At 38.0% G+C, this 12,964-nt stretch overlaps 1 protein-coding gene across 1 annotated transcript; it reads left to right on the forward strand.

Annotated features, from left to right (window-relative positions):
* The first annotated feature begins 7,481 nt into the window (after positions 1–7,481).
* On the forward strand, positions 7,482–12,196 carry LOC137821099 (NADH-ubiquinone oxidoreductase B8 subunit). Its single transcript, XM_068625523.2, has 4 exons — positions 7,482–7,612; positions 8,421–8,513; positions 8,650–8,756; positions 11,641–12,196. Exons 2-4 carry the CDS (start codon positions 8,428–8,430, stop codon positions 11,739–11,741), a joined length of 294 nt encoding a protein of 97 aa, XP_068481624.1. The 5' UTR covers positions 7,482–7,612; positions 8,421–8,427; the 3' UTR covers positions 11,742–12,196.
* Positions 12,197–12,964: the final 768 nt, after the last annotated feature.

Consider the following 12,964-nt stretch of genomic DNA (forward strand, 5'->3'; position numbering starts at 1 on the left):
AGAATTCAAGTTTTACTGTTCCTGCTAGGGAGATAGGACCTAGAGAACTATTGAAGTCTTCTTCTCCTTCCTTCGGTCGGTCAGGTGACTGGGTGGTGAACTGGGATTCTCTTCGTCCTCCTGCTTCTCCTTCGGCCCTCGGCTGAACACTGGATGGTGGGGGTACTTGCGAAGACACTCCGACGCTCAAGTCAGTAAAGCGAGGTGGTAAGCTCTCAGGTAGGTGAACAGTAATAAATGACATACATTACTCCTTGGGATGCGTGCTATTTATATTATTCTAGTGGGTCTACCTTGTTGGGCCCATTTATCGAGGTGGACACCTCTTAGGTTTGCATTACCTAATTCTTAATGATAGATTAACTTCACTAATCTTGGTTTGAGCGTTAACTGTAATAGAGGTCGGTCGTCGGCCACGTTCCCCTGGTATGGGTCGGCTGATGGGAAATTCAATACAATAACAATAATATCTCAACAAGAGCAATACGCAGCGGATAACAATTTCCCCAACTTGCAAGAATCTGTTAGGAGCAATAACAAATAATGGCAGCAACACAAAACACACTTCAAGAAGACACAAGAATTTTAACGTGGAAAACCTTCTCAATGTGAGAAGTAAAAACCACGGGCACAAGCCAGTCAATCAAGGATCCACTATGATAAAAAATATGGTTACAAGAGACTCAAATCACAGCACAAATTGTGCTCAATGAGCAGCCAACTACCAATACAACAGAAAACAAGGAACCTGAAAAATTCACAAACTGCAGTTACCGTACACGGCGTATATGTCACTGTTCCAGTGACCTTTGAACAATCCGAACGGTCAAACTGAAGAACCACGAGGTATGAACCTGCTGACAAAATTTCAGCCCGATCCAACGGTGGACGAAACCGCAGCAGCAATCTGAAAATTCCCGTTCTCAAAAGAAACGCTGAAAAATGCTGCTGCAGTGTGAGATGAATTTCTCTCTGCTCAAACACCTTCTGCAAGATCCGAACGGTCAGATTGAAGTTACACACAGTATGAACCTGATGACAAAGTTGCAGCCAGATCCAACGGTGAACAAATCGGCGGCGGTGGTTAGAAGTTTCTGACGAAACTTTCTCCTTTTCTCTGCTTCACTATCACTCTCTATTTCACTCTTTATATCACTCTCTATGGATGACACACTGTTGGCTCTCTCCAAGAGTTTCTGGATGACTCTCTCTGCTCTCTCTATTGCACCTTGACTGCACTCACTCATCCATTGAAAGAATGAAAAGCAAAAGGGACCTAACCTAATTTCACTGTGGGTTGGGCCTCCACATAGGAAGTGAGCCCAAACCCAACAAATCTCCCCCTCACAACTATGTGGAGATGATTGCCAAACCGGCAATCTTGCAACAAGTTTCAGACTTGCTCCTCGGTAGTGACTTTGTCATCATATCAGCACAATTATCATCTGTATGAACTTTTGCCAACTCCAGTAACCCAGCTTCCAAAGCATCGTGTATTTAATGATACCTCACATCAATATGCTTGGACCTAAAATGGAAAGTTGAATTCTTACCAAGATGAATTGCACTCTGACTATCACAAAATAGCAAGTACTTGTCTTGAACAAAACTAAGCTCTTGCAGGAGTTTCTTCACCCACAACAACTCCTTGCATGCTTCTGTAATGGTAATGAACTCTGCCTCAGTAGTGGACAATGCAACACACTTCTGTAATCTGGATTGCCATGCCACAGCTCCACCTGCAAATTTAATCACGTAGCCTGAGGTAGACCTTCTAGAGTCTATGTCTCTACCCATATCAGAATCAGTGTAGCCCACAAGGGTAGGCTTATCACCTCCAAAACAAAGCCTCAAACAAGTCGTACCACGAAGATACCTTAAAATCCATTTCACAGCATTCCAATGCTCTCTACCTGGATTAGACATAAATCTACTGACTGTACCAACAGCATGTGCAATATCTAGTCTTGTACACACTATTGCATACATCAAGCTACCCACAACAAATGCATAAGGAACCCGTTGCATATCTGACTTTTCATATTCATCAGAAGGACTTTGTTTTGTACTCAATTTAAAATGGGTAGCAAGAGGAGTGCTTACCACCTTAGCATTTTCCATCTGGAACCTCTGTAGCATTTTTTAACATAGTTCTCCTGTGACAACCAAAGCTTCTTCTCTTGCCTATCACGCATGATTCTTATACCAAGAATTTGCTTAGCAGCTCCCATGTCTTTCATAGCAAATGACTCACTCAATTGCTTCTTCAACCTGTTGATCATGGAAATATCTTTCCCAACAATAAGAATGTCATCAACATACAACAACAGGATAATGAAATCATCATTAGCAAATTTTTTAACAAACACACAATGATCAGAAGTAGTCTTCTTGTAGCCTTGCTCACACATAACAGACTCAAACTTCTTGTACCATTGACGAGGAGCTTGCTTCAAGCCATATAGACTTTTTCTCAGCCTACACACATGATCTTCCTTGCCTTCAACAAGAAAACCATTAGGTTGCTTCATGTAAATCTCTTCCTCCAAATCACCATGAAGGAAAGCAGTTTTAACATCCATTTGCTCTACCTCTAAATCAAGAGTAGCAGCCAAACTCAGCACAATTCTAATGGATGACATCTTCACCACAGGAGAAAAAATCTCATTGAAATCAATGCCTTTTCTCTATCTAAAGCCTTTCACCATTAATCTGGCTTTATACCTTAGAGATGTGGAATTGCTTTCTTGCTTTACCCTGTAAATCCACCTGTTTTCCAGAGCCTTCTTGTCTTTTGGCAATTTCACCAAGTCAAAAGTGTGATTATCATGCAAGGACTTCATTTCATCTTGCATTGCATCCAGCCACTTTTTCTTTTCTTCACTCTCCATGGCTTCAAGATAGCACTCCGGTTCTCCTTCATCCGTCAAGGTAACATAGTCATCAGAAGGATACCTAGTAGATGGTTCCCTCTGCCTATTAGACCTCCGAATTTGAACTTGAGGTGGTTCAGGAGCATCACCAAGATCCTCGTCTTGTGACATCCCATGTTCCTCTTCAGTGTCATCAATAGGAACATCAAAAGCATCTCCAAGTTGCTGATCATCAACATCATCATGTTGTTCATCACTCAGAACTGGATCGACATTAGACAATCTATTATCTGTCTCAGATGTTGTCTTCTCTGTCTTATCAATATCTTCAATGGTTTGATCTTCCATGAACTTCACATCACGGCTTCTCACTGCCTTCTTCTCAACCGGATCAAAGAACTTGTAGCCAAATTCATTATGACCATAACCAATGAAGATGCACTGCCTTGTCTTCACGTCCAACTTGGATCTCTCATCCTTAGGAACATGCACATATGCTTTACAACCGAAGACTCGCAAATGATCATACTTGACATTCTTGCCAAACCAAACCTTGTCTGGCACCTCAGCATTCAAAGCAACTGCAGGACTCAAATTAATAACATGCACTGTAGTGTACAATGCCTCACCCCAAAAGTGCTTAGGCAACTTTGCTTCAGAAAGCATACACCTGACTCTTTCTATAAGTGTCCTGTTCATTCTTTCTGCTAAGCCATTCAACTGAGGAGTTTTAGGAGGAGTCTTTTCATGTCTGATACCGTGTTGCTTGCAATAAGCATCAAACGGTCCACAATACTCACCACCATTGTCAGTACGAATGCATTTCAGCTTCTTGCCTGACTGTCTCTCGACCAAAACATGAAATTCTTTGAATTTCTCTAGAACTTGGTCCTTTGTCTTCAAAGCATAAACCCAAAGCTTCCTGGAACAATCATCAATAAATGTAACAAAATAAAGTGCACCAGTAAATGACTTTACCTTCAATGGGCCACAAACATCAGAATGCACCAGTTCAAGCAACTCTGACTTCTTTGTGGGAGGATGCTTCTTGAAGGATACTCTGGTCTGCTTACCAGCAATGCAATGAGAACATTTCTCCAACTCTGCACTCTTCAATCCCGGAAGCACATTCTTTTTAGCTAAACAATTCAGCCCCTTCTCACTGATATGACTAAGCCTTCGGTGCCACAAAGAAGCGTCCATATCCATGGCGTTCACACTGTCTTTAGCAACCAATGCTTTTGTCCAATAGAGTTTACTGATTCTCTCCCCTTTGGCCACGATGAGATTACCTCTGGAGAGTTTCCACTTTCCTGAACCAAAGTGATTTTCAAAACCACTATCATCAAGCATCTGCACAGAAAGCAAATTAAAGCGGACATCTGAGCATGTTTGACTCCTCTAAGCAACAACTGCATGCCCATATTGGTTTGCAAGCAAACATCACCAATACCAATTACCTTAGACACACCATCATTACCCATCTTCAACACTCCAAAATCACCAGAAGTGTAAGATGTGAAGAACTCCTTCCTTGGTGTAACATGCAATGTAGCACCACTGTCAATTATCCACATGCTCTCATCTGATACAATATTAACTGAATCATGGTCACGGAGAATAATAAGATCATCATCAGAAATAGCAGTAGTAACACGATCATCATTGTCATGATGTTTCTCCTTCTGCTTCCCTTTCTTATCCTTGCTCTCCCTTTTCCATATAAAACAGTTTCTCTGAATGTGCCCTGTTTTGTGACAATAATGACACTCCACATTCTTGTATCTGGACTTGGATTTACTTCTGCTGTTCTGTCTACTTCCTTTCAGTTCCTTTCTCTGGCTTCTCCCCCTATTTTCAGTGACAAGTACTTCGGAATGAGATGAAGTACCATGTGCCTTCCTTCTCATCTCCTCATTAAGAACACTACCCTTGACACTTTCCGAGGAGACAACACCATCCGGGGATGAGTTTGTAATTGAAACCCGAAATGTTTCCCAAGAGTCTGGTAGAGTATTCAGCAGCCATAATCCCAAAACTTCGTCATCAAACTTGATGCCCATTCCTGCCAATTGATCTCGGAGTCCCTGAAAATCATTTAAGTGATCTGAAATAGAAGTGCTCTCCTTGTACCTCAAATTCATCAAGGAATTCAACAAGTATAATTTATTGTTCCCTGTACTAGAGGCATACAAAGTCTCAATCTTCTTCCACAAGGATTTTGCATCTTCCTCATTAGCAATGTGATTATAAACATTGTCTTCAACATACTGACGAATAAAACCGCAAACCTGCTGATGCTCAAACTTCCAATCCTCATCAGTCTTGTCTTTTGGCTTTTTAGTAGCAAACACAAGAAGATGCAATTTCTTCACAAATAGCAGATCCTTCATTTTTCCCTTCCATAAGTGATAGTTAGTGCCGTTCAAACAGACCATCTTATTTGTATTTGCCTCCATCATTCAAGCAGTCAAATAGCCCCAACCAAGGAGCTCTGATACCACTCTGATGGGAAATTCAATACAATAACAATAATATCTCAACAAGAGCAATACGCAGCGGATAACAATTTCCCCAACTTGCAAGAATCTTTGAGGAGCAATAGCAAATAATGGCAGCAACACAAAACACACTTCAAGAAGACACAAGAATTTTAACGTGGAAAACCTTCTCAATGTGAGAAGTAAAAACCACGGGCACAAGCCAGTCAATCAAGGTTCCACTATGATAAAAAATATGGTTACAAGAGACTCAAATCACAGCACAAATTGTGCTCAATGACCAGCCAAATACCAATACAACAGAGAACAAGGAACCTGAAAAATTCACAAACTGCAGTTACCGTACACGGCGTATATGTCACTGTTCCAGTGACTTTTGAACAATCCGAACGGTCAAACTGAAGAACCACGAGGTATGAACCTGCTGACAAAATTTCAGCCCGATCCAACGGTGGACGAAACCGCAGCAGCAATCTGAAAATTCCCGTTCTCAAAAGAAACGCTGAAAAATGCTGCTGCAGTGTGAGATGAATTTCTCTCTGCTCAAACACCTTCTGCAAGATCCGAACGGTCAGATTGAAGTTACACACTGTATGAACCTGATGACAAAGTTTCAGCCAGATCCAATGGTGAACAAATCGGAGGCGGTGGTCGGAAGTTTCTGACAAACTTTCTCCTTTTCTCTGCTTCACTATCACTCTCTATTTCACTCTTTATATCACTCTCTATGGATGGCACACTGTTGGCTCTCTCCAAGAGTTTCTGGATGACTCTCTCTGCTCTCTCTATTGCACCTTGACTGCACTCACTCATCCATTGAAAGAATGAAAAGCAAAAGGGACCTAACCTAATTTCACTGTGGGTTGGGCCTCCACATAGGAAGTGAGCCCAAACCCAACATCGGCCATCGGCCAAATTCCTATAGTCTCGACCAAGACTTATAAGGTCTCGGTCAGGTAGGTCATCGACCTCGTCATTCGGCCAAATCTCTTAAGTCCCATCCAGGTCCCCCTGGTCTCGGCCAAGCCTTCTAAGGTCTCGACCAGGTGGACCTCGGTCTCGGCCAGGTAGGTCATCGGCCTCGTCATTCGGCCAAGTCTCTTAAGTCCCAACCAGGTCCCCCTGGTCTAGGTCAAGCGGACTCGGCTTCGGACAGCGAGGTGGACCTCGAACTCGCCCATACCGGTACACTTACAATAATATAAATTGTTTTATAAACAATATACCAAAATTTATAACTTTAAGTTCAATTAAAATACTTTAAATATTGTCAATATTAATTAGATTTTAGTTATATTTGATTTAGAAGAGGAAATATATATATATATATATTTAAATTAAAGGTATGCAAGTCATTTTATTGTTTGTTTCCCAAAAGAGAGAAAAAGAGTTGTAAGGTAGTAGTTACACTATTTTATAAGAATTAAATTAAATAAAAATTAAAATTACACTATTTTGTTAGTATTTTAAAATTTTCATCATGTCATATGGATATTATGTAAAAAATATATGAATAATAATTATAAAATTTTTATTTAAAGTAGGATAAATTATTAAAACTAATTTAAATAACTAATTATACGTTCGGATAAATTTTATGTAAAAATGATCTTTATAATTTTTAAATTACTAAAATGTTGGTTATATTTTTTTAATATTTTTAATTAAATTTAACATCACAAAAATTTCTATTCTATCTATTATAATATTTACTATCTTTTTAATGTTGTGACCAGAATATTATTAAAATTTGTTTATTTATACATAATATATGAGAAAATGAAAAGAATATATTTTACAGACATTATTTTTAAAATTATAAGAAATATAATAGGAATATTTATTAATAGTTTTAGTTTTAGTTTTAAATAACAGACATCAAATCTTTTTTTGTTTTGTATATTTATTTTAGAAAATATTTTTATTATTTTTCGTAGCATAAGTTTGATTTGATTTTTATATTATTATTTTTATTTTTTAATGGATTAACATTTGTGCTGACACGTAATATATTTTAATTTGTATCCCATTTTATTCAAGGAAATTTTTGTACTTTCATACTGAAATCGGGAACAGGTTCAAATATGATGATTAACATGACCCAAGTAGGTTGGGCTTGGATGGGCTTCAGCCCAACTTATTTGACATTCGTCCAACTTAGTTTCGAAATCCTATCAGTTTAATCTCAGTTCTTTACCATACCCAGCGACAGCCAACAAGACAGTTACGAACGATCTTGTAAGATTTTTCTTCTTCTGTTAATTTGTTATATGCTTCTGTGGTTGGATTGATGTTATTTGCTTCTGTTTATTTATTGAGGGCATTAGAGATGAACTTTACTTATACTCTGGCGTATTGTGTATTGTGGAATTTGCTTATGATTTGTGATGCTTTCTAAATCACCTTCGTTGGAAGTAGCAGGGTATTGATTGTTTCATCGAAAGTTGGGATTTTGAGAAGTGGGTGTTTGAAATTGGGATTTTGAGGGGTTGATTCCATTGATTATGGTTTCGGCCATGTTCTGGAAATGGAAGAGGAACATCGTGCTGGCGAGGTCGATGATTATGGTGAGAAAATTGATTGGGAGTTGATGGGTCTGTGGGTTGAAATCTTGAGGCTGATGTTGCCATTTTTGAGCCTGAGAGTGTGTGGGATCTTAAGATGGTTGGTCTTGATGGGAAGGGAATCTTTGATAATCGTGTGGAAGTGCAAAGTTGTTTAGAGATTTTGTAGTTAGGGTTTCGGTGTAGCGGTTGCCATGGGAAAGGTGTGAATGAAGCTTGAAGCTGGAGAAAAGCATTGTGTAACAAAAATATAATTTTAGGTGGCCTTCATTGTAAATTATTTGTAGTTTAGACATGCAGTACGTTTGTATTTATTATTGTGCTTTTGATATTTGGGAACATTTTACATAGCTATTGTGTAATAGAATTTGAATACGTGCTTTTCCAGTTATGCTACTTCAAGTGGTTGGATTGTTAGGTTACACCTTTCTTTGTCTGCCTTGTGCTGACGTAAAATCTCACAAATTATTACCTTAATCCAGGGAAGCAATGGCATGGAGGGGACACCTTTCGAAAAACATAAAAGAACTTCGGTTTTTGATGTGCCAGTCATCATCTGCAAGCTCATCTGCAAGGTTACAAACAAATATTTTACCTTTCTTTGGGTTGAAAGTTCTTAGCACTATATATTGTTTGGTTGCTTATTTATACTCAATGTCATGTATATTTGAATATAAATGAGCTTTTATTCTTTTTTTTTTAATTTCTCAGGGCTTTTGTGGAAAAGAATTATAAGGAACTAAAGACATTGAACCCAAAATTGCCGATATTAATCCGTGAGTGCAGTGGAGTTGAACCCCAGTTATGGGCAAGATATGGTACCATCTTAAATTTAATTCCTTATCTTTCTCATTTGAATTTGTCACCATGTTTCTGCATTCACATTCTGTATCATCAATTGAAACTTTAAGGATATATCGATTGACATTGGTGCACTAAGATTGAAATTTGGATAATCTACATTTACCCCTTAGTAGTCTGTAGAAAATAATTTATAATTGTATCCCAATTTTGACTGTTCTCAAATTAAAATAACGCTGACCTTGCATACACACTGAAATCATGTGGCTAAAATTTCAGCTGTACAGGTGTTGAATCTGTATGGCTGAAATCTCATCCTGTCGAGCCCTTCTTACACTAATATATCTAGATTGTTAGTTAGAGAATAATTTCATTGGAGGAGTGATACACCTCAGCCCAACAACCCAAGATGGCCCAAAAGATCAATTAGACAACCTAAATGGATGGACCAATATGTAATCTAATAAGTTAGAAAAGGAGGTTATATTATCATAAGAATATATGTTTGTAAGGCCCAAGGGCCCATGGGGCAACTATTTACAATGTATGGAACCAAAATGAATGCATGAAAGAATTTGTGCCCTAATTTTATTAGTGTATTCTCTCTTCCCTTAGTATAGCTGTAGCAAAGGCCTAGCAAATTGGTGTTTTCATTGAGATACCATGCCTCCCAAACCCCAAACAAAAGATTTAGAGGAAATACTCCACTCCATCCATGAACGCCTTGCTGCCATCCAAGTGCAGATGGAAGAAACTCTCACCCGTCAAGCTTCCTTGGAAGCTCGTAATGAATCCCTTCATTCCACTGTCACCCTCCTCATTGATCAGGTATCCTCTATTCCACATTTAGAGAACCTTGCCTAGCCACTAGGTGGGGCAATCAACACTCAAAATACTGCAACATCCTCTCCCCTCATCAGTGAGGCACATGCTATTCCTAAACACACCCAAAACCACACTCAACAATCTCAAAATCTTGCCCCCACCATCCGACCCCCAAGCTTCAGTTAGTTTTTTTTAAGGTCCTGAACCCCTGGATTGGCTCTTTCAAGTAGAGCAATATTTTTTGTTTTATCAAATTCCACTTGAGCAAAGATTATCTATGGTAGCTTTCCATATGAAGGGAGAAGCTCTCAACTGGTTAAAGTGGATGCATCAAAACCTTCCAATCACAGATTGGCCCTCCTTCACCCGCTCCTTGGAACTACGTTTTGGGCCATCCACCTATGTTAACCACCAAGCATAACTATTCAAGCCACTCAAGTCACCACAGTAACTAATTATCAGGCTCGTTTCGAAAAATTATGCAATTGCATTGTGGGACTTACTCCAAAAACTATACTCAATTGTTTCCTCTCGGGTTTACAACCAGAAATCCGTCGAGAGTTAGCTATCCTAAACCCTTTCTCTATTTCACAAGCCATTGGGTTAGCCAAGCTCATAGAAGAAAAATGCCGAGACTCTAAATCCAGACAGTGTCCACCTTATATTACTAACCCCCCAACATTACCATCACTTGGCCCAAAATACCCCACCCAAAAGAATTACTCCTACACCCCTTCAAACCCAACAACTTACTCTTACACCCCCTCAAACCCAACAACTCACTCCTACACTCCTTCAGCCCACTCCACAGGCCCAAAACACCCACTCAAGTCACTTTGAGGACAAAGTGCTAGATGCAGCGGAGAGTGATGATACACCTCAGCCCAACAACCCAAGATGGCTCAAAAGATCTATTAGACAACCTAAATGGATGGACCAATATGTAATCTAATAAGTTAGAAAAGAAGGTTATATTATCATAAGAATATAAGTTTGTAATGCCCAAGGGCCCATGGGGCAACTATTTACAGTGTCTGGAACCAAAATGAATGCATGAAAGAATGTGCCCTAATTTTACTAGTGTATTCTCTCTTCTCTTAGTATAGCTGTAGCAAAGGCCTAGCAATGAGGTTCACGCCTTCTGCAGTAGGGTGCTTCGTTTTTTGGGCATAATTGGTACTCAAACACAATAACTTTTCATGCATTTGTTTAGTTTTCTGAAATACCTACCTATTGTGCACTTCTAGATTATAATTGAGAAACTATGTTGTCAATTTTAAAAAATATTTGGTCACAACATGCTTTATGCATGCCACGTTTCTTAGCAGGTGAGAATCTAGAAAAAGGGAAATGATTGTCATATTTGCTTTAAGCAAGGCACAAAGTTACAGATAATGGTCTAGTTTTGATTTGCTTGTAGCTTATGAGATGCTAGCTTTTTGATTGTAAAACTCAACTATTAACAGAAATTCTAAGGTAAGGATTCTAGTTCATAATAGGTGCTTATGGAAAAGATAGACTGGAAAGCCTCAAAATAGTTTGGGATACACAAATAATCTGAATTGTGCAAACAGTTTTATTTTAAAGACATCTCCAATGCAAGGGTCACTGTCAGAGTATTAATTTAAAGACACGGATTAAGACCTGGGTCTTATAAGTAATGTTCATTGTAGTATTTTGATGTAGCATGGAGGATTCTTAGGATTAAAAACATTTTTAATCTTATCAGAATGTAATAAATTAATTTTTAAAGTTGTAAAAGATTGAAATGTTAATAAAAAGTTGTAAAAGTGTTGGTCTGAAGACCCTTGTAATGTTTAAAAATAATGTGACATAGTAATGTGTGCTTAAAGTAAAATAAAATTTCATGTAAGACTCTTGTATTGTACTTATATATTTATTTCTTCTTCTTATTAAGTATATATTGATAGATTCATCCAAACTGGTTCAATCTCAGTATTTTCTATATTTAATGAGCCTTATACCTTGTTGTAAGGCTACTTTATTATTTGCATCATTCTTTATTTATTTGTTTGTGATGAACCTGATTTCATGTAATTTCTTACCTAAAACTAGATTTGGGTGTTGAGAAAGGCATCAGATTGGAAGGCTTGTCAGAGGCACAGATCTTTAAGGCTCTTGAAGATCTGGTAAAAGCAGGACAGTCCAAAGCTTGATAGTGTCGCTTATTTTCCATGTCTGAAGTGGAATAAATGCTCTCTTGCTTCACTTGTTATTTCTAAATGTTTTTGGTTTTAAAATAAGCCAGATTTATGTTTTTCTCTTCTGTCTCATGGCCTCTGATATCAGCCTGTCTCTTTGTGCATCTTACATAAATTTCAAGTAAGATACTGTTGAGTTGAAGTTGAATCCTAGTTTTGTATGTTAAGCACACTTGTCGTGAGAGATTTAAATTTAGACCAAAAATTAAACTAGTAATCTTGGTTCAATGCATACTGGTCTATGTCAAAGTTTGACTAGCAAAAGAACATGATTTTGTATTGGCTCAGGCAATAAGTTTGACTGGCAAGAGAACATGATTCTGTATTGGCTCAGCCATATAATTGGCTGTGACTATTTTTTTTTTATCAGCAAGAAAATTGGCTGTAACTCTAACCAAAGCATTAACCTATCTTGATGTTTTCTCCTTCATTATACCTTTTGATGTGCTGGAATGGTTTTCCTCCTTTTCCATGCAGCATTTGTCCATGATATAAAGTTATAAAAATGGAAAATTTTCGTACAAAAATGTAATTTCAAAATTGTTCTATTTTAATGAATTTTTTTTTTCTAGTTGCAATTTGGTATATGTAGACTTTAAAAAAATTAAGTGATATACTACTTAAAAGTAAATATAAAGTGAGACTATGAGTTTAAGGTTTTATTTTCATGATTGAAAAGAGGACTCAAGTTCTTGAATCACATTGTGTTAGAATACAAGTACAATCTATGTTAACCTAAATCTTACATATATATAAGTGAGATATTCTCGAAATAAGAGATCAGAAGAAAAGAATTTGGCAAACCCTAGTTTAGTAATTTTAGTATTTTGTAGGCTTAGAATTAGTTAATCTTAGTATAGTTATTTCCTGTTCTATCATTGGTGCTTTCATTCATGTTCTTCATGCCTCCCAAACTTTAATCTAAAGACCTTGAGGAAATCCTCCAAGCCATCCAAGAATGACTCTTAGCTATACAAGCTCAAATGGAGAGGCCACCAAAATCAGATAGACAAATATTGAATCCATGAATGAATTTCTGCATTCGTCACTCACATCTGTCATAAACCACGTTTCCTCTCTACCACCTCCTAATATTTTCCCACATAACGGTATGCAGAATCCGTCCCACACTCAATCCCTACCATTACCAACCATGAGACCACAAAAACTACAACTCA

The sequence above is a fragment of the Phaseolus vulgaris genome, chromosome 9 (assembly GCF_051622355.1).
Source record: "Phaseolus vulgaris cultivar YP4 chromosome 9, ASM5162235v1, whole genome shotgun sequence".
Lineage (NCBI taxonomy): Eukaryota > Viridiplantae > Streptophyta > Magnoliopsida > Fabales > Fabaceae > Phaseolus > Phaseolus vulgaris.

What these genes read in the sequence shown, in the direction of transcription:
- LOC137821099 (XM_068625523.2), top strand. Translation starts at nt 8,428, where the DNA reads ATGGCATGGAGGGGACACCTTTCGAAAAACATAAAAGAACTTCGGTTT. An exon ending in TCTGCAAGCTCATCTGCAAG is followed by an intron (nt 8,514 to 8,649) that starts GTTACAAACAAA and finishes TTAATTTCTCAG; the next exon opens with GGCTTTTGTGGAAAAGAATT. An exon ending in CCAGTTATGGGCAAGATATG is followed by an intron (nt 8,757 to 11,640) that starts GTACCATCTTAA and finishes ACCTAAAACTAG; the next exon opens with ATTTGGGTGTTGAGAAAGGC.